This window comes from Bos javanicus, chromosome 14 (assembly GCF_032452875.1).
Source record: "Bos javanicus breed banteng chromosome 14, ARS-OSU_banteng_1.0, whole genome shotgun sequence".
NCBI lineage: Eukaryota > Metazoa > Chordata > Mammalia > Artiodactyla > Bovidae > Bos > Bos javanicus.
The window spans coordinates 81,521,431-81,544,579 of record NC_083881.1 but is presented as its reverse complement, the minus strand read 5'-3'; the positions used below and the strand labels follow the sequence as shown (position 1 = coordinate 81,544,579).

Below are 23,149 nucleotides of genomic sequence, written 5' to 3'. Positions count from 1 at the left end.
GTGGGAAAAGATATGTGCAATATAAAAAACTGAAAAAGAATCCACATGAAGAATACATTAAAAAAATGAATAAATATGTAAGAGAATGGAGAGATATACATAAGATTAATAAGTGATAGAAGAGAATGTTTAACTACACTGGTGATCACAGTAATAAAAAAAATCAAGATCACAATGAGGTACAATTTGTGTTCACTCAGATGCAAAAATGATAAATTTAATACTATTTATAATTACTCCACAGATAATGAAATATTTAGGTATATACTTACAACATGTGCAAGACCTGTGTGGTAAAAATTACGCTATTGATAGAAGAAGCCAAAGAAGATGCAAATCAATGGAGACGTCTACCACATTCACGGACAGGAAGGCTGAACATGGTAGAGAGGCCAGCTACCCCAAACTGATCGATAGGTTTAATGCCATTCCTATCAAAATTCCAGAAAACTTTTTTTAAGACATAGACAAGCTTATTCTAAAATTTACATAAGAAGGCACAGACCCTAGAATAGTTAAGACAATCTTGATGAAGAATTATGTGGAAACAATCATTTTACCAGACATCAAGACTGCTTGCTATATTTAACTAGTGGGTATTTCAGAGAGATAGACACATACATAAGCGAAAAAGAGAAAAGCCAAAAACAGACCCATACAAATATGCTGAACAATATGATTTTAAATCTAAATGTGATTTAAAAATCATATAGTGATTTTATACCAACGTTCAAAAGTACTTCAACAGATGGTGTTGGAACAATTAATATGCATGCAAAAGAAAGAAAAAGAAAACTTGACCTAAACTGTATACTTTATACCAAAATTAATTCAAAGCAGATCATCAATTTAGAGGTAAAAAAGCGAAATCATAAAGCTTTTAGTAAAAAATTAGGACAAAGTCATGGAATGTATGGCTCAAAGAGGAGTTCTTAGCATTAATACCAAAAATACAAACACATAAAAAGAAAATTTGATCAACTGGACTCCATCAATATAAAATACTTTTGCTGTGTGAAAGCTCATGTGAAGATGAACAGACAAGCTATAGGCTAGGAGAAATATTTGTAAACCACACATTCAACAAAGGATTAGTATCTAGACTATATAAAGAAACCTCAAAACTCACTAGCAAATAAAACCAAACAATCCAATTAGCAAACGGGTAAAATCTGAACGAATATTTCATCAAAGATATGCCATCTGTATACCTTGTTCAGACGGCAAATAGCACATGGAAATGTGTTCAGCATCAGTAACTATCAGGTAAATACGGATTAAAATCACATGAAATTTCGCTATACACACCTATCCAAACGGCCAAAATAAAACACAGTGATAACAACGAATGCTGCAAGTGGGTGGAGACATGGCGCCACTCACACATTGCTCACGGGACTGTGAAATGGTATAACCACGCAGAAAACAGTTTGGCAGTTTCTTTTAAAAGTATACCTAGAAACTCCCTGGTGGCCCAGTGGTTAAGAGGATGCCTGCCATTACAGGAGACACGGGTTCGATTCCTGGTCTGGGAAGATTCCCCACGATGCTGCTACTGCTACTGCTAAGTCGCTTCAGTCGTGTCCGACTCTGTGCGACCCCATAGACGGCAGCCCACCAGGCTCCCCGTCCCTGGGATTCTCCAGGCAAGAGCACTGGAGTGGGTTGCCGTTTCCTTCTCCAATGCATGAAAGTGAAAAGGGAAAGTGAAGCTGCCCAGTAGCGTCCGACACTCAGCGACCCCATGGACTGCAGCCCACCAGGCTCCTGCGTCCCTGGGATTCTCCAGGCAAGAGCACTGGAGTGGGGTGCCATCGCCTTCTCCATCCCACACACTGTAGGGCAGCTAAGCTCGTGTGCCAGAGCTGCTGAAGCCAGCTGCCCGAGGTCGTCGCTTGGCAACCAGAGGAGCCCCTGCAAAGGGAGGCCTGTGGACCAGGAGAGGAGCCCCTGCTCCCTGCAGCGAGAGAAAGCCACGCAGAGCAAGAGCGACCCAGAGCAGCCAGGAATACAGACAGAAACAAGTACGTGAAACTACCATACAACCCAGCAATTACACCCAAGGATACTTATTCCAGAGCAGTGAAAACTAATGTACACACAAAAAACTGTACACGGATGCTCACGGCAATTTTATTCACGATGGCCCCAAACTGAAATTAGTTCAATTTATTATTTTAAATAAAAATAAATTCTTCTTACCTTCAATATTGTATTTAAAATTAAAGCAAAGGAGCAGAGGAAATGAACTGTATTTTAATTCAGTTCTTGGCTTAACGTAAACTTTATCTAAAATGCAATTCTGAAAATACAGACAGTACCAAAAAAAAGGTAGACAGCTGATCACAACTGAAGGAAAGCACCCAATGTATGGGCTGGTGGCGGTGCTTGGTGGTCTAGTCACTAAATCATGTCTGACTCTTGTGACCCCATGGACTGTAGCCGGCCAGGCTCCTCTGTCCACGGGATTCTCCAGGCAAGAATACTGGAGTGGGTTGCCATGCCCGCCTCCAGGGGATCTTCCCAACTCAGGAATCGAACCTGGGTCTCTTGCGTTGCCGGCAGATTCTTTACTGACTGAGCTTCAAGGGCTACATCACAAATAAAAACAATACCTTGAATGTCACCGTTTGACTCAGAAGAATAATTCCCATTATGCTCAACACCTGCAGAGGCTCCTGATGAGGCCGGAAGAAACTAACAATTCTGCATCTGGAAGTCATGGCCATCGTGAGCCCTCGGTGCTCACCCGCTCAGTCCCCACAAGAGCTCTATAAGACATGCATCATTATTATCAGTCCCATTTGCAGCTGGAAAGTATGAAATACATGGGCTGTGTGATTTGCCCAGAGTACCACCCAGAGCAGAGGCAAAGCTTTGATCTGAACCCAGGTAAGACACGAATCCCAGTGGCTCAAATGGTAAAGAATCTGCCTGCAACACAGGAGACCCAGGTTCAATCCCTGGGTTGGGAAGATCCCTGGAGGAGGAAATAGCAACCCCCTCCAATACCCTTGCCTGGAGAATCCCAGGGACAGAGGAGGCAGGCGGGCTGTGGTCCATGGAGTCACAAGAGTTGGACACAACTTGGCTACTAAACCGCCACCACCACCACACCGACTTCAGCAGCGTACCTGTCACATCAGTTTAGAAAGCAGGGGCCAGTCTCTAACACGAATCTGCGTCCCCACACCACCTGCCCCTGCTGCGGCCACAGCTAGCATGTGCCACTTGCAAGCGTCACTGTCCAGAACTTTCTTCTTTCCCAAATGAATGCACTAGCACTTAGTTCAGTTCAGTCGCTCAGTCATGTCTGACTCTTTGCGACCCCATGAATCGCAGCACGCCAGGCCTCCCTGTCCATCACCAGCTCCCGGAGTTCACTCAGACTCACGTCCCTCGAGTCCGTGATGCCATCCAGCCATCTCATCCTCTGTCGTCCCCTTCTCCTCCTGCCGCCAATCCCTCCCAGCATCAGGGTCTTTTCCAGTGAGCACTTAAGAGGCCCACATAAAAAGTGTCTCTTTCACAATAATTGTACACCGATTTTACTGTGTTACTGACATCACAAGAAAATTTTATGTTGAGAATACAAGTTAATTCAGGGAGTTTGAATTAGTATTAAATCAGTCTACACAAAACCTATGTATATTAATTTCATATTAACTAATTTCCCTATGAAATACATTTATTTATTTAAAATTTACTATGAGTGAGTGAGTGAGTGAGTGAAGTCGCTCAGTCGTGTCCGACTCTTTGTGACCCTGTAGACTGTAGCCTACCAGGCTCCTCCCTCCATGGGATTCTCCAGGCAAGAGTACTGGAGTGGATTGCCATTTCCTTCTCCAGGGGATCTTCCTGACCCAGGGATCGAACCCCAGTCTCCCACATTCCAGGCAGACGCTTTAACCTCTGAGCCACCAGGAAAGCCCCAAATTTTACTATATCCCAAGCCCTATTCTGAGCAACCAGGAATACAATTAAATTCCTATCTTCCAGCAGTTTAAATTCTTGGTTAGAGAAAACAGACTAACAGAACAAAATAATTTCATATTTTTAAAAGAGCTTTATATTTCTTTGGAAGGACTGATGCTAAAGCTGAAACTCCAGTACTTTGGCCACCTCATGTGAAGAGTTGACTCATTGGAAAAGACTCTGATGCTGGGAGGGATTGGGGGAAAGAGGAGAAGGGGATGACAGAGGATGAGATGGCTGGATGGCATCACTGACTCGATGGACGTGAGTCTCAGTGAACTCCGGGAGTTGGTGATGGACAGGGAGGCCTGGCGTGCTGTGATTCATGGGGTCATAAAGAGTCGGACACGACTGAGCGACTGATCTGATCTGATCTATAGAAATAAGCAGAATGATATAAAGAGCAGTGGAATTCTCGGGGAGGGGAGTGTCACTTTAGTTAGAATGGTATGAAATTACCAAATTTAAACATTTCTTTTTAGAGTGTTCCTTTTGCTCTAATGACATAAAATTAAAGATCCAGTTATGGCTAATATAGAAATATTTACAATGTTTTTACGGAGAAGGGTATTCACCAACTCTTCAAAATAGAAAGGGGAGAATTAACAGAAGCAGCTTTTTCCTGCCAGGTAAACTCCTATTCATCCTTCAAAGCCCAGGTTACACTTCATCCACTGCGAGAAGCTCTTGCAGCAGTCCTCAGATGGGTCCATTACCTGCTCCTCTTGACGGCCTCTGCATTAGTACACACGGTTTGTTGTATTCAGAACGCCAGGCTATTGTAATTTGTTTCCATTTCTCTCTCTCTGACTACACTGAACTCTTTGAGAAGTGAGGGATTTGTGCTATATATTTTTATGGCCTTTGTCTGGCTGACGTCTTGGCACATAGCACACTAATAAATGTAAGCCACGCTGAATGGTCTTGTTAAAAAGAATTCCTCTGTTCACATAATTCAAACATACAGTAGAGCACTAGAAAAATAGACCATGATGGCTCAGTTAAATGTGGTCTTTCCTCTTGCTCTGATGAACTACCACACTGGAAAACCAGACTGTGGTTATTTAGGGATCAGGGTGATTGTATCATGCTTGCTTGTCTTCCTTGATATTAATATTTCCCGATGCCAGAGGTAAAGCTAAATGAAAGGGGAGCAGGAGCTATTTTTATTCACATTATCGTAGTATGCACTCAGAAAATCTCATGATCATTTTCACCACGACTGGCCTGATTCATTTAGTGCCTCTCAACCATTTTTCTTGATGCCACTAGCAAAATATCTGGCTAAGCCATTCATTAACCAAGACATCTGAAGGAAAACTGTGGTCACAGAGTAATTTTTCACATAAATCTCCAGTAAGGTTGAACTCAAGTTTCCAAATCAAGAATTGTTTCCAAGACTGACTTGAAGTTAGTTTTTTCTTTTTCTTTTTTTTTTAAGAGTTAATAGCATTTTAACAGAGTTTTGCCAAGAGAACACACTGGTCATAGCAAACACCCTCTTCCAACAACATAAGAGAAGACTCTACACATGGACATCACCAGATGGTCAACACCAAAATCAGATTGATTATATTCTTTGCAGCCAAAGATGGAGAAGCTCTACATGGTCAGCAAAATCAAGACCGGGAGCTGACTGTGACTCAGATCATAAACTCCTTATTGCCAAATTCAAACTTAAATTGAAGAAAGTAGGAAAAACCACTAGACCATTCAGGTATGACCTAAATCCCTTACGATTATAAAGTGGAAGTGACAAATAGATTTAAGGGACCAGATCTGATAGAGTGCCTGATGAACTATGGACGGATGTTCATGACATTGTACAGGAGACAGGGATCAAGACCATCCCCAAGAAAAAGAAATGCAAAAAAGGCAAAATTGCTCTCTGAGGGAGGAGGCCTTACAAAGAGCTGTGAAAAGAAGAGAAGTGAAAAGTAAAGGAGAAAAGGAAAGATATAAGCATCTGAATGCAGAGTTCCAAAGAATAGCAAGGAGAGATAAGAAAGACTTCCTCAGTGATCAATGCAAAGAAACAGAGGAAAACAATAGAATGGGAAAGACTAGGGATCTCTTCAACAAAACTAGAGATACCAAGGGAAGATTTCATGCAAAGATGTGCTCGATAAAGGACAGAAATGGTATGGACCTAACAGAAGCAGAAGATATTAAGAAAAGGTGGCAAGAATACACAGAAGAACTACACAAAAAAGATCTTCATGACCCAGATAATCAGGATGGTGTGATCACTCACCTAGAGCCAGACATCTTGGAATGTGAAGTCAAGTGGGCCTCAGGAAGCATCACTATGAACAAAGCTAGTGGAGGTGATGGAATTCCAGTTGAGATGCTGTGAAAGTGCTGCACTCAATATGCCAGTGAATTTGCAAAACTCAGCAGTGGCCACAGGACTGGAAAAGGTCAGTTTTCATTCCAATCCCAATGAAAGTCAAGGCCAAAGAATGTTCAAACTACCGCACAACTGCACTCATCTCACACGCTAGTCAAGTAATGTTCAAAATTCTCCAAGCCAGGCTTCAGCAACACGTGAACCATGAACTTCCAGATGTTCAAGCTGGATTTAGTAAAGGCAGAGGAACCAGAGATCAAATAGCCAACATCCACTGGATCATTGAAAAAGCAAGACAGTTCCAGAAAAACATCTACTTCTGCTTTATTGACTATGCAAAAGCCTTTGACTGTGTGGATCACAATAAACTGTGGAAAATTCTGAAAGAGATGGGAATACCAGACCAACTGACCTGACTCCTGAGAAACCTGTATTCAGGTTAGGGAGCAACAGTTAGAACTGGACATGGAACAACAGACTGGTTCCAAATAGGGAAAGGAGTATGTTAAGGCTGTATATTGTCACCCTGCTTATTTAACTTATATGCAGAGAAGGCGATGGCACCCCACTCCAGTACTCTTGCCTGGAAAATCCCATGGATGGAGGAGCCTGATAGGCTGCAGTCCATGGGGTCGCTAAGAGTCGGACACGACTGAGCGACTTCACTTTCCCTTTTCACTTTCATGAGTTGGAGAAGGAAATGGCAACCCACTCCAGTGTTCTTGCCTGGAGAATCCCAGGGACGGGGGAGCCTAGTGGGCTGCTGTCTATGGGGTCCCACAGAGTCGGACACGACTGAAGCAACTTAGCAGCAGCAGCAGCAGAGTACATCATGAGAAACACTGGGCTGGATGAAGCACAAGCTGAAATCAAGACTGCCGGGAGAAATATCAATAACCTCAGATATGCAGAGGACACCACCCTTATGGCAGAAAGTGAAGAGGAACTAAAAAGCCTCTTGATGAAAGTGAAAGTGGAGAGTGAAAAAGTTGGTTTAAAGCTCAACATTCAGAAAACAAAGATCATGGCGTCTGGTCCCATCACTTCATGGCAAATAGATAGGGAAACAGTGTCAGACTTTATTTTTCTGGGCTCCAAAATCACTGCATATAGTGACTACAGCCATGAAATTAAAAGACACTTACTCCTTGGAAGGAAAGTTATGACCAACCTAGACAGCATATTCAAAAGCAGAGACATTACTTTGTCAACAAAGGTCCTTCTAGTCAAGGCTATGGTTTTTCCTGTGGTCATGTATGAATGTGAGAGTTGGACTTTGAAGAAGGCTGAGCGCCGAAGAATTGATGCTTTTGAACTGTGGTGTTGGAGAAGACTCTTGAGAGTCCCTTGGAGATCCAATCAGTCCACCTTAAAGGAGATCCAACCAGTCCACCTTAAAGGAAATCAGTCCTGGGTATTCATTGGAAGGACTGATGTTGAAGCTGAAACTCCAATACTTTGGCCACCTGATGGGAAGAGCTGACTCATTGGAAAATGAATCAGCTGATTCTGGGAAAGATTGAAGGAGGGAGGAGAAGGGGACGACAGAGTGGATGGCATCACCGACTCGATGGACGTGAGCTTGAGTAAGCTCTGGGAGTTGGTGATGGACAGGGAAGCCTGGTGTGCTGCACTCCATGGGGCTGCAAAGAGTTGGACATGACTGAGCAACTGAACTCAGCAGCATTTCACATTTACTAAGAGCTCAGTGGCTCAGAGAGAGTTTTTCAGTACATTGGCATATTCTGATTCTCACAACATTCTAGTGGGGAGCCATGAAGGTGTTTAATTTTCAGAAAATGAAACTGAAGTTCAGAGAGACAAGTGGATAGCTCAGTGGTTACAATGGAAAAGCCAGGACTAGACCCCGGGTATAGTCAATGTTTGGTTGCCTCTTCCATCATAGCAGGCTACCAGCACCATGGAAGATGTCCTCATATAATGCAACACGAGTGGTCACTAGTTACCTGTCGTATTAATGTTATAAGTTGTCCATCTACTGGAAGAGGAACTAGGGTTCATTTCAATTGCGTTCAGAGTTGACATTAATCAGAGTGAGCTACGTGCTCATTTAGCCCAGTCTTACTGGAGACACATCTTTCAAAGCACCTGAGACAGACAACTCCCCTATCTAAAACAGCACTCCCCATCACCCTCTTTCCTTATTCTGTTTTATTTCTCTTTGCAGAACTTATTTCCTAGAAATACACGAGTGTGACGGTTAATTTTATGTGTCAACTTGACTGGTCCATGGGGTGCCCAGATATGGGATCAAATATTATTCGGAGATTGTTAGAGAGGGTGTTTCTGCATGAGATGAACGTTTGAATCCACAGAATGAGTAAAGCGGATTACCTTCCCAAAGGTAGTTGGTCCTTGTGCGATTGATTAGAGAGCTGAATAGAACAGAAAGGAGCCTCTTCTAACTGCTTTGATTGGAACATCAGGCTCAAAACCGACACGGGCCTTTCCTGGGTCTCGAGCCTGCAAGGTCTCAGATGGGAACCGACACCGCCAGCTCTCCTGGGCCTCCAGCTTGCTGACCGCAGATCTCGGGACTCCTCAGACTCCACAAGCACGCGAACCAGTTCCTCATGATAAATCATTCTCTGTGTGTAGACACATCCCACTGGTCCTGCTGCTCTGGAGAGCCCTAACATGTAGTTATTGACTGACTGGCTGATTGCAGCAGATGCTTTTCATGGCTTCCTTTTTTTTCCAATAAAAGCCCTTCCATTGAGTGACTGCTTTCCTCAGGTGATTTGCATATGTCTTTTCCATTTAAGCCTGATATTAATCCTACAAGACAGGTGTTTCTTTTCGCCGCATTGAAAAAGAAAGGTTAAGTAACTAGAAAGGTTAAATAACTTGCCTTTCATCACCTGCGGAACAGACGAAAAAGCTGGAATTCAATCTAGGACTGACTCCAAAGCCTGAGAGATTTAGCTGTTGTGCTACTTAACTACTATGACAGAAGAAAAGTATTTGAAAGAATGAAATAACAGGGAGGAGGGGTGGGGAAAGAGGGACGAGGGAGGGAGAGAGGAAGGGAAGGAAGAGAGAAAGGAGGGAAGAAAGGATGGGAAGAGGCGGGGAAGGTGGCTAGGCTGTGCCTGCAGAGACAGCTCGAGGTCACGGCCACGCTTGCTGGTCCTGTGAGCAACCCGGGGAGAACCACGCCACGATGGTTTGCAGGCATGTGAAGCCCCATCCCCGACCCACAGCAGGCGAACACTTCAGCTGTCACTCAGATCTCTGCATCTTAACAGTAACTGACATTCCTGTAAATACCACACTTACCACATCTCTCCTCTGCTCACAAACTGGAAAGGGCTGTCTTCAAATATCTGAAGGGCTGCCATACAGAGGGGGGCTAGGAGTGTCCTAAATGCCCACAGGAAGACAGATTTCAACTCATGAAAGAACTTTCCCTTTTTAAAAATTTTATTTGTGGCCGGGTCTTCCTGCTGCTCAGGCCATTCTCTAGTTGCGGTGAGCGGGGCTCCAGCTGCGGTGCACGGCTTCTCATCTCGGGGGGCTTCTTGTCACCGAGCAAGGGCTGGAGGTGCCCGGTTTCAGGAGCTGCGGCTCACGGGCTCCGGGGCACAGACCCAGGAGCTGCGGTGCACGGGCTTAGCTCCCCAAGGCATGTGGGATCTTCCTGGCTCAGGGATCGAACCCGTGCCTCCTGCACTGACAGGCAGATTCTTTACCACTGAGCCACCAGCGAAGCCCATGAAGGAACTTTCTGAAACAGGGAGAGCTCTGTCTGTGATGTGGATGCTGGTCAACCCTCAACCGCATGGCTGGAGAGCCTTCCCTGTCCTCTCAATGGGTTGAACTACATGGATCTCAAAGTTACCCTCCAACTCCAAATTTTAAGTTAATTTCTTTCCTTCCCTATCTACCAAATTAAGCCTGAGCTGTTCATGGGCTCTCCACGTGTCAGCTCCGCTCAACCTGTCAATACTGGTTTCTCACCTCATCCCAATACAACGAGTCTTCTTTCCGCAATATTATTCTCATCTCTGAGACCTCTGACTGACTACTATCCTCTGCACCCTCTGCCATTTCTTCCTATCTAACCTCTCCAAGCTCTCCCTACAAGATACCTAAAACAGGTTTTATTTCCTTCAAAAGTATATATGATCCTTTTAAAATACTTTTAGATAAAATCGGTTCTCAAATTTTATTTGTACGAAGACTGATCTGGTTATTTCCTGACTTTCGAATTTTAATGCTGACCCGAGAGAGGCTATTTTGTCTGATCACCTCTGTTTAAACACAAAACCTATTCAGGAACTGGTGTATTACATTCACCTGCATTTTCAGCTCTGTATATAGTATCATGTGATTTGGCTTTATGTTTACTTCAGTTGTTCAAGGTGATTTTCTGAGAACACGCAAAAACTCATTCACCCCTGTTATTCCAATTCGCCAATAACAAACAGACCCTGACATTTCACAATGTCTCAGGCTGAAACACCTGCTTTACTTGACACCATCAGCCCTGCAGGTATAGAAACGAGATATTTAATAGAAAATTCTCAGACAAGAAGGAAGGTATCAGTCAGACAAGCCCAAGCACTGCTACGGGATAAGCCTTTGCCAAAGTCTCCAACAGTGCTCACAGCTGTCAAATATCTGAGCTAACACAAGATGTACTACAAGCTCTTTTATAAATGAGGACATTTGAAAACCTGGTGTATTTAAGGAAGAGGTACAAAGTATATTGCTGTTGTTCAGTTGCTAAGTCGAGTCCGACTCTTTGTCGGTGATGCCACCCAACCATCTCATCCTCTGTCGTCCCCTTTTCCTCCCACCTTCAATCTTTCCCAGCATCAGGATCTTTTCCAGTGAGTTGGCTCTTCACATCAGGTGCACAAAGTATTGAAGCTTCGGCTTCAGTCCTTCCAGTGAATATTCAGGATGGATTCACTTTAGGATGGACTGCTTGGATCTCCTTGCAGTCCAAGGGACTCTCAAGAGTCTTCCCAGCATATATATATATATATATATATATATATATATATATATATATAAAATATATATTTTACCACTGGACAATTCACAGGTTAAGAACAATAAAATTTGCTGGAAGACAACAGAAAAGGTATCAAAAATCCTTTTAAAATGTCAAGAGTGGTTGAATTAAAAATAAATCTGAAGAAAAAGACTGGTTGGGCATAAGGGAACTTGGGGAAAACAGGAACGCTATTGCTAGGAGAACCTCAGCCCCTTGCCCTCAGGGAAACCTTATAATTTTATGCACAGGTGTAATGTACTTTGCAGGTATTCAATGATTATTTTCTGAATGACTGATTCTATTTCATGCTTTTCTGAGTTCCTAAAAACATGAATTATAATGCTTCACAGCACAGCAAAAAAAAAAGAAGAAATCTGCTTTCTGCTTTTTTATGATAAAGACATTCTTTTCATGAAAACAGTCTTCCTTAATCTTCTCCAAGGGACTGTGAACCTCTCTCCTTGATTGTAAAACAAGCCAGATCCAAATATTCAACAAATACTTATTGACAATGTCAGACACTCTGATGTATTCTGTATGCTAACATTTTCTCTTTGAAAAGAAGACATTAGAAAAAAATTAATGGACAAGGTGTTTCAAAAGCTGACCTTTGTCCAGTATCTGCTATGTTCCAGCTACATTATAAAGCTGATAGCATTTAACCTTCCCAAGTCTGTATGCTCATTATAGCTAGCATGATCATTTTTCTAATGAGGACACTGGAGCTGAGAGGGGTTTCTCAGCCAAAGGTTGTCTGAAGTAAAGTGTCAGCCACTCAGTCGACTGCGACCCCATGGACTGTAGCCCCCCAGACGCCTCTGTCCATGGGATTCTCCAGGCAGGAGTGGGTAGCCATTTCCTCCTCCAGGGGATCTTCCTCACCCGAGGATGGAACTTGGGTCTCCTGCATTGAAGGCGGATTCTTTACTGCTGAGCCACCAGGGAAGTCCAATTATTGAAAACACTGGCTTTATTTAATATGCCAAAGAATTAAAGAACAGACAAGTACCCACAACCAGATCTCCATCAGTTAGAAATGGCTTCAACAATCTTTTTATTTCAGCTTCTTCCTATTTTTATCTCTTAAACCTTACCTTTTAAAAATATCTATTTATTTATGTAGCTGTATTGGGTTTTAGTTGCGGCCTGCAGGATCTTTTTTTCCACGTGCTACAGAAAATTCTGATTTTCCACTCCAGTTCAGCTGTTGCAGCGCTCGGGCTTAGCTGCTCTGGGGCATGTGGAATCATCCCAGATCAGGGCTCAAACCTGTGTTCTCTGCATTGTAAGGCAGATTCTTAACCGCTGGGCCACTGAGGAAGCCCCTTTGAAATCTCGCCGTCGGTGTTTAGTTTCACCAGCGTGATTCCGGGAGTGGCCAGCCTGTCATCTGTGCTTTTCAGAATGCTTCGCGTTCTGTTCAGTCCCTTTTCGAATCTCACTTCCTCTTGCCTTCATGGTCTCTCATCTTTCTCTTGACCGTTTCTATGACTTCAATAACACTGTTGTTTACAGTGTTTCTGTAATCATTTCATTACTGAAAACCGTGGGATTCTGGGTCCACCGCATCTGTCTTCTGACCCATACTCATGGTTTAACGTCAGTGTTTCTAACTTTTGGAATATAAACTCTTTCGGGCACTGCTTTATCTGCGGTAATCGTTAGAACTGGAACTGATATGCGTCTCAAACGCAACTCTGTGCTTCCTTGCACTCTACTCATACCAGCTTTGAGCAAGTTTAAAATTAACTTCTTGAATCCCAGAACATGTGAAGAGTGTAATGCGAATACCTCATCTACAGGTGGTACAGACCCTCGGCTATAAGCTCTCAAGGGAACATCTGCCCCCTCCGGGCACAAGCCAGACATAGGGGCTTCCAAAACTTCCCCTCGTGTTTGTGAGCAGAGCCTTTCTAGCTCACCCTAGAGTTTCTGGTACACTGGTCAACTGTCTAGGCAACAATTATATGAGAATGATGAGGAAGAGAAGGAAGAGAATGAGGACGACAGAGAGGAGGAGGAGCATTGCAGAGCACATTCTAGGGGCCAGGCGTCCTGCTAGACCCTCACCTGCGTGGATCCCAACCCATGACCGAGCCCCGAAGTCCAGCTTATGAGTCAACTCAACCCCTTCCCCCTTCTCTTTAAAAGCCAAACTCCTGCCAGCATTAACCTACGAAACACACCCACCCTCCTCTGCCTTAGCTGGTCTTCTGACTCCTGCATCACCAACATTAAACTTCCACCAGTTCCACCTGGTCAAGCTAAACTCAAAGTGCTACGTTTAGCAGATTTAAGGCCCATGATGTTACTGGAAAAACTAGTAAACTTTCAAATGGATATCTTAGCTGCAAGCCAAGAATCATAAACGTATTATAGAAAGTAAGCAATTCCAGTAAGTGAAAACGCACGTTGAGAGGAATCGCACGCTCTGGCTACGCTCAGCCGCAGCTGCGTGTGTGCTGGTCCCAGGAGAGGGTACACAGGCACACCCTGAGCCCAGGCCGGGCTGCTTCATGAGGGCAGAGTCCTGCCTGCCATGGTCGCCAGTTAATCCCACTGTTCATCGCAATGCTCAGCACTGGACGGTAGCCACCAAATCTCTTCCATACCTTTATTGTTAGATCACTAACACAAAAGAGGGGGTTTTTGATGGTATTAATTTATGGAAACGATACATTCTGACATTAATAGAAAATAACTATTAGCACTATGTTCGAAATACTATTCATATTAACTCATTTAATGTTAATTAGGAGCATTCGTGGTTCAGATAGGGAAAAAGACCAAATGTGAGGTTATGAGAAGTAGGAACCACATATATGAGAGTCACACACATATATATGTCATAGCAGAGACATTACTTTGCTGACAAAAGTCCCTATAGTTAAAGCTATGGTTTTCCCAGTAGTCATGTGTGGAAGTAAAAGTTGGACCATAAAGAAAGCTAAGCACCAAAGAATTGATGCTTTTGAACGGTGGTGTTGGAGAAGACTCTTGAGAGTCCCTTGGACTGCAAGGAGATCCAACCAGTCCATCCTAAAGGAGATCAATCCTGAATATTCATTGGAAGACTGATGCTGAAGCTGAAACTCCAGTACTTTGATCACCTGATGCGAAGAGCTGACTCATCTGAAAAGACCCTGATGCTAGGAAAGATTGAAGGTGGGAGGAGAAGGGGACGACAGAGGATGAGATGGTTAGACAGCATTATCAACTTGGTGGACATGAATCTGAGTAAACTTGGGGAGATAGTAGAAGACAGAGGAGCCTGGTACAATCCAGCCCATGTGGTCACAAAGAGTCTGACATGACTTAACAACTGAACAACAGATGAGAGTACTTCTATGTAATTAAGGCTTGGGAGGGGAAGGCCTTTCTAAAATCTCCAGTGGGCTCCATTAACACTCAGCCTCACCACCTCCTGGGAGTCCCGACTCTGGCCTGGGTTCCCACCATTGTGTACAACTTACTTAAGACAGCTTTCTCAAATTACCAGTGCCCTCAGAATCCTCACTGCCCAGGCATACACCTCATGGGAACTAAAAGAGGAAGCCTCCTTTTGTCTATGGGAGAAGGCAATGGCACCCCACTCCAGTACTCTTGCCTGGAAAATCCCATGGGCAGAGGAGCCTGGTAGGCTGCAGTCCATGGGGTCGCTAAGAGTCGGACACGACTGAGCGATTTCACTTTCCCTTTTCACTTTCATGCATTGGAGAAGGAAATGGCAACCCACTCCAGTGTTCTTGCCTGGAGAATCCCAGGGACGGGGGAGCCTGGTGGGCTGCTGTCTATGGGGTCACACAGAGTCGGACTGAAGCGACTTAGCAGCAGCAGCAGCAGCAGTTCAGTTCAGTCACTCAGTTGTGTCCGACTCTTTTCGACCCTGTGAATCACAGGACACCAGGCCTCCCTGTCCATCACCAACTCCCGAAGTTCACTCAAACTCATGTCCTTCGAGTTGGTGATGCCATCCAGCCATCTCATCCTCTGTCATCCCCTTCTCCTCCTGCCCCCAATCCCTCCCAGCATCAGGGGCTTTTCCAATGAGTCAACTCTTCGCATGAGGTAGACAAAGTATTGGAGTTTCAGCTTCAGCATTAGTCCTTCCAGTGAACACCCAGGACTGATCTCCTTGACAACAGACTGGTTGGATCTCCTTGCAGTCCAAGGGACTCTCAAGAGTCTTCTCCAATACCACAGTTCAAAAGCATCAATTCTTCGGCACTAAACCTTCTTCACAGTCCAACTCTCACATCCATACATGACCACTGGAAAAACCCTAGCCTTGACTAGACAGACTTTTGCTGGCAAAGTAATACCTCTGCTTTTGAATATGCTATCTAGGTTGGTCATAACTTTCCTTCCAAGGAGTAAGTGTCTTTTAATTTCATGGCTGCAATCACCATCTGCAGTGATTTTGGAGCCCCAAAAAATAAAGTCCGACACTATTTCCCCATCTATTTGCCATGAAGTGATGGGACCAGATGCCATGATCTTCGTTTTCTGAATGTTGAGTTTTAAGCCAACTTTTTCACTCTCCTCTTCACTTTCATCAAGTATCTGCTGCTGCTGCTGCTAAGTCACTTCAATCGTGTCCGACTCTGTGCGACCCCATAGACGGCAGCCCACCAGGCTCCCCCGTCCCTGGGATTCTCCAGGCAAGAACACTGGAGTGGGTTGCCATTTCCTTCTTCAATGCATGAAAGTGAAAAGTGAAGGTGAAGTCAGTCAGTGGTTTTCTACTCTTAGCGACCCCATGGACTGCAGCCCACCAGGCTCCTCCACCCATGGGATTTTCCAGGCAAGAGTACTGGAGTGGGTTGCCATTGCCTTCTCCACATCAAATATATAGCTAGAGCTAAATTCTGGGATCAAACTCTAATCCATAGATGGAAAACAGATTTCACTTTGATTGCCATTCTTTAAATACTGCCTGACAAAGAATGCTAAGCCACAACTCGGCTGAGAACTTACACATAACATTCCCTTTCCCAAAAAATGCAAGAAAGATAATTTAGAAATTAATGAGTTTGGTTATTTAAAGGGGCTGAGTAAAGCTGGGTGAAAGAAACAGGGGGAGTCATACTTCTTTAGAGTGTTATGCTTTTGCACATTTTTAAACTTTTGGAGCACGTTAATGTTTTATGTCCTCACAGATTAACCTAACTGTATTAAAAATGAATAGAAAACCACAGTGAAGAGGGACAGAAAGAACTAACACAAGACCCTTTTGAACGCAGGCATTTTATTATATCCCCCACACTAAAGGCAAACATTGAATTCTAGTCAATAGAATATTTGGCTGTGTGTATAGATTAGCAATTCTGAAACTGTTCTTATGATTGAGCATATAAGTAGATGCATTTAAGATTTTAGGAGTCATGTTATCCAACACTCTTGAAAGAGGAGTTATAAATAAGGAAGGGGAAAGGCTAGAATGAACCCTGTGTTGTGGATATAAGATAGATACAAGATACAATAAGAGATGGTAGATAGACAATGGTGTGTGTGTATGTGTGTGTGTGTGTGCACGCGTGTATGTGCGTGTGTGTATGTGTGCGTGTATGTGTGTGTGTACTCTCAGCAAACAGGGCCTAGAAGCAATGACAACCCAGAGGCAATGACAACCCAAGCACATCTAGGACCCGCACTTTGGTTTCTATACACCATTCTCCGTAACAGGAAACCAGGACTCCTTAAAGAAGTTGATTTCAGGGCAGGGCAGAAAAACTATAAGAGGAGCCTGGAATGCAAAGTTTGTGCCAGGAAGTAGGAAAAGCTTAGAGAATAAGGGGTGATATTAAAAGGGCAGGGAAGGGACTTCCCGGGAGGTGCAGTGGTTAATACTCCAGGCTTCTAGCATGGGGTACGGGTTCAGTCCCTACTCAGGGAATGAAGACCCCACATCCTGTGCAGTGTGGCTGAAAGAGAAAAAGGGCGTAGGAAATTGAAACAGCTCCCACCAAGCAGTTCTGGAATAATCTGAGCATCAAAACACATGGTAGTGATGGATTACAATTCATCACATGCAATAAACATTCATTAAAATCACATAAATAAACAAATATGGAAAAAGGGAAATATCGCCCCTACGGTAGAATGCCGCCTAATAAACGCAGACTGAACAATGAAGCCACAAAAACTGTCATTTCAGAAACGGTACAGCAGTCACCGACTCAGGCAAGAATCGTCAACGGACGTTAAAACAAGTAGGTGAAACGGAAGTAAGAAAAAGCGCGGTTTACCCAGAAGAGCTTGTAACCACTGACAAGCCCAGAGCGCCCCCAAAGAAATTAATGGAAAAGGGTTCCAACTGGGTAGCAACCAAGAGCACCTCTCTGGAGGTGCACGCTCCTAAACCACGCTGCGAAGAAGCCCCACAAATGAGCAAGTGACACATCAAACAAGAAAAAAAGCACCATGAATGGAAACCAGTAAAGAAAGGAAAAGTAACATTTATCCCTAAAATACTCTGCTGCTGCTGCTGCTAAGTCGCTTCAGTGGTGTCCGACTCTGTGCGACCCCATAGACAGCAGCCCACCAGGCTCCGCTGTCCCTGGGATTCTCCAGGCAAGAACACTGGAGTGGGTTGCCATTTCCTTCTCCAATGCATGAAAGTGAAAAGTGAAAGGGAAGTCGCTCAGTCGTGTCTGACTCTTAGCGACCCCATGGACTGCAGCCCACCAGGCTCCTCCGTCCATGGGATTTTCCAGGCAAGAGTACTGGAGTGGGGTGCCATTGCCTTCTCCTAAAATACTCTAGATGTAATTATTTGGTTCAGAATGTAAAATAAACATGATTAGGACATCAGAATAATTTAAAAAAAAAAAACACTAAAATGGAACAAATCACCATATAAATTTCTAGCAAGATTTTTAAAGAATCAAATATAATTTCTAGAAAAAAATTACTCATTAAAAAGGACAAGCTAAAAAACAGATTTTAAAGAGATAAGAAGAGAATTAGTATTCTATTAGAAAGATAAAGAAATTACCCAAAATGACATAGACAAAATGAGAGAGGTAGAATATATGAAAGTTAAGAGACATAGATTATCAAAAGAGACTATGATAAGTATAATTTGAATACAGAGAGACAAAGAGAGAAAAGAGAAAGAAATAGATACTTAAGAAAAAGAATATTGGAAGAACTAAATGTTGAAAAATTTAAAGAATTAGTGAAAGTTTTAAATCCAGATTATGGAAGCACAAATAAATCTACAACTAGACTTACTGTAATAAAACAACCAAACACCAAAGACAAAGAACAGAAAGTCTGAAAAGCGTCTGTAGAGAAAAGAGATTACCTGAACATTTAGACTATCAACAGACTTGTCGTTAACAAGAGCCAAAAGACGGTGAGATTCTTCTAAATGATCAGTCAATAGACTTGTCGTGAACAAGAGCCAAAAGACGGTGAGACATCTTCTAAATGACCAGAAACCACTCTCAAACTGGCGCCCAGCTAGGCCTGCAAAATTGGGTGCAGGCTGAAGACATTTTTGTGTGAATAAAATTAAGTTTACCACCACGGATCTTCTCTAAAGGAAACTGAACACGCAGAGAAAACCTGAGATACAAGACGGAGTAACAAGCCAAGAAATTTATAAACGTGGGTGCCGGACAAATAAAGACAATTAAAATTATGATTGTTATAAATACAATACCTTTGTAAGGCAAAAAATGTCAAAATTAACATATTTGTTATAATTATGTAAAATATAGAAGGTAGATAATTAAAGTTAAAGTACTATAAAAACTTGGACTGGTTAGGGAATGGTAAATATATTTCTTAGTTATAGATTTTGGCTGTATGAATGCTAAAAATTTAACTATAATCATACAAAAATATAAAAGGATTAAATATCAGCTAGTTCAGTAAAGGGGAAATGTATTTTTCTTTAAGTTGATCAATTCTAATTAAGTAAGGCATACAAGGGAAAATGTAGCAAAATGTATAAAATAAATGGCAAATCCAAAATGTAAGTGGACTATGGATACTAATTAAAATACAAAGATTGTAAGAGATGATTTTTAAAATCCAATTAAATACTCTTTAAAATATTTACTCACCTTGAACCTTAGGATGCAAATAGGGTGAGAGTTAAAGTATACAGAATTACTAAATCATGTCACTACTAAACAAAATAAGTTGGTATCACTATAAGAAAATATTGAATTACTAAGGATAAAGAAAACTGCTTTTAAAAAAAGAATGATTCACTAGGAAAATATAACAACTTGTCATGAATCTAGCCTCTAATATAGAGCAAAATTGCCAGAATTTACAAAGAGAAATGGACAAATCTCTCTGACGCAGAGATTAAAATTTTTCTCAAGAACACACAGATGTATTCTGAAGAATTTAGGGAACGTTTAAAAAAAAAACACCTCAAGAATACATTGAGAATGTATTGTCAAGAATACAGGGAATGGTTAAAAAGAAAGAAACAGAGAGAGAGAAAAGAAAAGAAAAAAAGCACATTTAAACAATTAAAAAAAAAGTCTGAACAAACTTTTTAAAAATATTCCTACCATAACGCAATTGTTAGATACCAATAGCAAATACATTATCTTTTTAAAATAACTCCATATGTTTAGAAATTAAATATTTATAAACAACCTCTGAGTCAAAATAGAAAGTCTAGTAGAAATCAAAAATTATGTAGCCTGAGCTACATAAAAATAATACTACATATCAAAGTCTATGTGATACAGCTGAAGTAGTACTTGGATATCTGTAGTTTTAAAATCCACACAATAAAAAGGAGAAATATCAAAAATTAATGAGATAAGCATTCAATTCAGGAAGTGGTAAAAGAAAAATATAATAAGGAAAGAAGCAAATATTAGCTATAAAAACATAAAATAAAGACACCATAGACAAGATGAACAAGATGAAGACATGCGCACATAACTGAATAATTCCAGACCTAGGTGTGTATTCGAGAGAAATTCTACCACGTGTGAAAAAGGCGACATAAACAAGAATTTTTACATCAATTTTGTAATAGCAAACTATTGGGAACATCAAGAGTATAAGAGTTAAATATATTGGGTTATATTTATACAATGGAGTTCTATATAACAAAAATTAATAAATTGCCTGTATATAAGTCAACATGGATAACTCAAAAAAATCTAATATTCTGTGGAGAAAAAAAGTAAGCTGCAAACATATATTTTGATTGCATGTATACAAAATTTAAAATATAAATGCATAATTAAAAGATGGTTTCAGGATTCATATATTTATGTAATGAAATGATAAAGACACATATTGAAATAATAAACACTGAATTCAAACACTGGTAGCCTGTTAGAATGGAGGAAAAGGAACATATGGGAATGTACAAGGAGCTCCGACTCTACTGTTTATACCTGCTTTCTTGACAAAGTTGTTTATCACTTATTTTTATACTTTTTATATATCTGACATGAAAAAAGTGAAAGGGTTAGTCTCTCAGTCACATTCGATTCTTTGTGACCCCATGGACTGTAGCCCGCCAGGCCCCTCTGTCCATGGGATTCTCCCGGCAAGAGTACTGGAGTGGGTTGCCATTCCCTTCTCCAGGGATCTTCCCAGCCCAGGGATCGAACCTGGGTCTCCTGCACTGCAGGCAGATTCTTTACCATCTGAGGCACCAGGGAAGCCCCATATGTCTTGCTATATTCAAAAATTTACAAACACACTGCAAAAAATACATACTTCTAAAATGAAGTTGCAGAGTTAACGGATGGGCAAATTGTATGTTTGTGATGGATTCACCAAACAGACACAATGTTTTCAATAACTTATTCTTAAAATATATATAAATCTAAAAATTATTAGGAGAAAAATAGGAAAACATTGAAACAATTTCAAATGTTGGAAAGAATGTATGTTTTAAGAATAAATTATTGAAAAAACTGTGTCTGTTTGGTAGACTCTATCCAAGATGTAAAATTTGCCTATCCTTTAACCCTGAAACTAATCTTCGGAGCATGTATTTTTTGCAGTGTGTGGAAATGCTTCAAAATTAAAGAGTGAGCTGTCAGATGAAGAAGGAGGAAGGCAGGAGGTCACGAGACTGAGGCGTCCTGGAGGTCCTATTAGGGTCTGGCCTGCATCTGAGGCCACTGAAGCTGGGAAGGGGTTCCTGGTATGTGGGCAGGGGAGGCGGGGGCAGAGGGGCCACGGCAGGGTTGGGGGTGAAATACGGAGTTGGGTTTGTTTTGCGAGGATTGCTCTAACCTCTGGGCAGAGAGCAAATTGAGATCTTGCTAAATACTATGCACCAGCAAAGAAAGGGGAGCTTAGCGGCGTACTGGCAATAGACGTGGAAAGAAATGAACAGATTCTGTCGGTATTTCAATAGAAAATGCCTTCACTAGGAGTTAGTGGTGTGTTAAACACGGGAACGCAAGGGAGAGGGGAGTGCTGACAGCTGCTCCGTGCGGGGAGGGGAGGAGAGAGGCCGAGGGACGCTTCACAGGAGATCCGCCTCCTCCGAGGCAGCGGGGCCAGAACGCAGGGCGCCTGCGCTCTGAGGACAGCCCACCCTCCCCAGCAAGCAAGCAGAAGTGAGGTCTGACCTTCCTCGGGTGCAGATGGTTTGTTCTCGCTTCCTTTGTCCACAACTTTGACTCTGGGTTTTGGCTCCTTTCTTTTTTCTAAATCTTTAACTGGAAGAAAAGTAAAAATACAGCAACATGTTAGGTTAAAACCTAAAAGAAAATATTCAATGAGCTTTTACTAAACTCCTTGCAAGTATTTAGAGCTTTAAGTAGAAATTAGCTACATGGTAGAATCTCATTCTAGAAGATTGGAGCTGCTATTCTTTTCAATCTTGTCATGGGAAAGCATAGAAGTCACTTACAGATTTACTTCAGTCAAGTATTCACTACGGGCAGATGTATCAAATTTAATCGTGTATAACATAAAATCTCAAGATTAGCCCCATTTCAGACATGAGGGAATGAAGGATCAGCAGGCTAAGGAGCTAAAACATATCTATAAAATCAGAAGGTGTTGGCATAGGGTTTAAGTTATGTCTTCAGATTTCTGGGAGGCCTGTGAGTGGCCCCTATTCTACAAAGGTCTTAGCCACATATATCCTCATTTGAAGTTGGTCTATCTGCAATAAAAGATGGAGAACTCAGTAAAGATTTTCTTTCAAACTTAAAATTTCCTACTAATAAAAAGTAGCACTTGTTCATTACTTCCATTATGAAAAGTTCAGGACCCAGATGACCCTTGGGCCTTGAATACATTCGATCCAATCTGCTCCACCAGCTTTCCTTTTCTCTCCATAGCAGCTTTCCTGCCATGGTTTGGTGCTTTAAGTTATTTGTTGGTTAGTATCAGTTGCTTGGCTATGTCTGACTTTTTACAACCCTATGGACTACAGTCCAGGCTCCTCTGTCCATGGAATTCTCCAGACAAGAATACTGGAGACAAGAATCCTGTCTCCAGGGATCTTCCCAACCCAGGGATCGAACCCAGCTCTCCCACGTTGCAGGCGGATTCTTTATTGTCTTAGCCACCAGGGAAGCCCCTGAGTCACCGCTAAATGGCAATGCTGCTGCTAAGTCGCTTCAGTCGTGTCCGACTCTGTGTGACCCCATAGACAGCAGCCCACCAGGCTCCCCCATCCCTGGGATTCTCCAGGCAAGAACACTGGAGTGGGTTGCCATTTCCTTCTCCAATGCATGAAAGTGAAAAGTGAAAGTGAAGTCGCTCAGTCGTGTCCGACCCTCAGCGACCCCATGGACTGCAGCCTTCCAGGTTCCTCCATCCGGGATTTTCCAGGCAAG

General features: G+C 42.4%; 1 protein-coding gene across 7 annotated transcripts in view; it reads right to left on the bottom strand.

Annotated features, from left to right (window-relative positions):
- COL14A1 (collagen type XIV alpha 1 chain) overlaps positions 1 to 23,149 on the bottom strand; it is a 233,440-nt gene that overhangs the window by 178,843 nt on the left and 31,448 nt on the right. For all 7 annotated transcript variants that reach the window (XR_009740970.1, XR_009740971.1, XM_061439527.1 and 4 more), the window contains exon 5: positions 21,929 to 22,018. Coding sequence is in view for 5 of the 7 variants with exons in the window: in XM_061439527.1 (XP_061295511.1) it covers positions 21,929 to 22,018 (90 nt within the window). In the remaining 2 variants the exon portion in view is untranslated. The remainder of the gene's footprint in view (positions 1 to 21,928; positions 22,019 to 23,149) is intronic.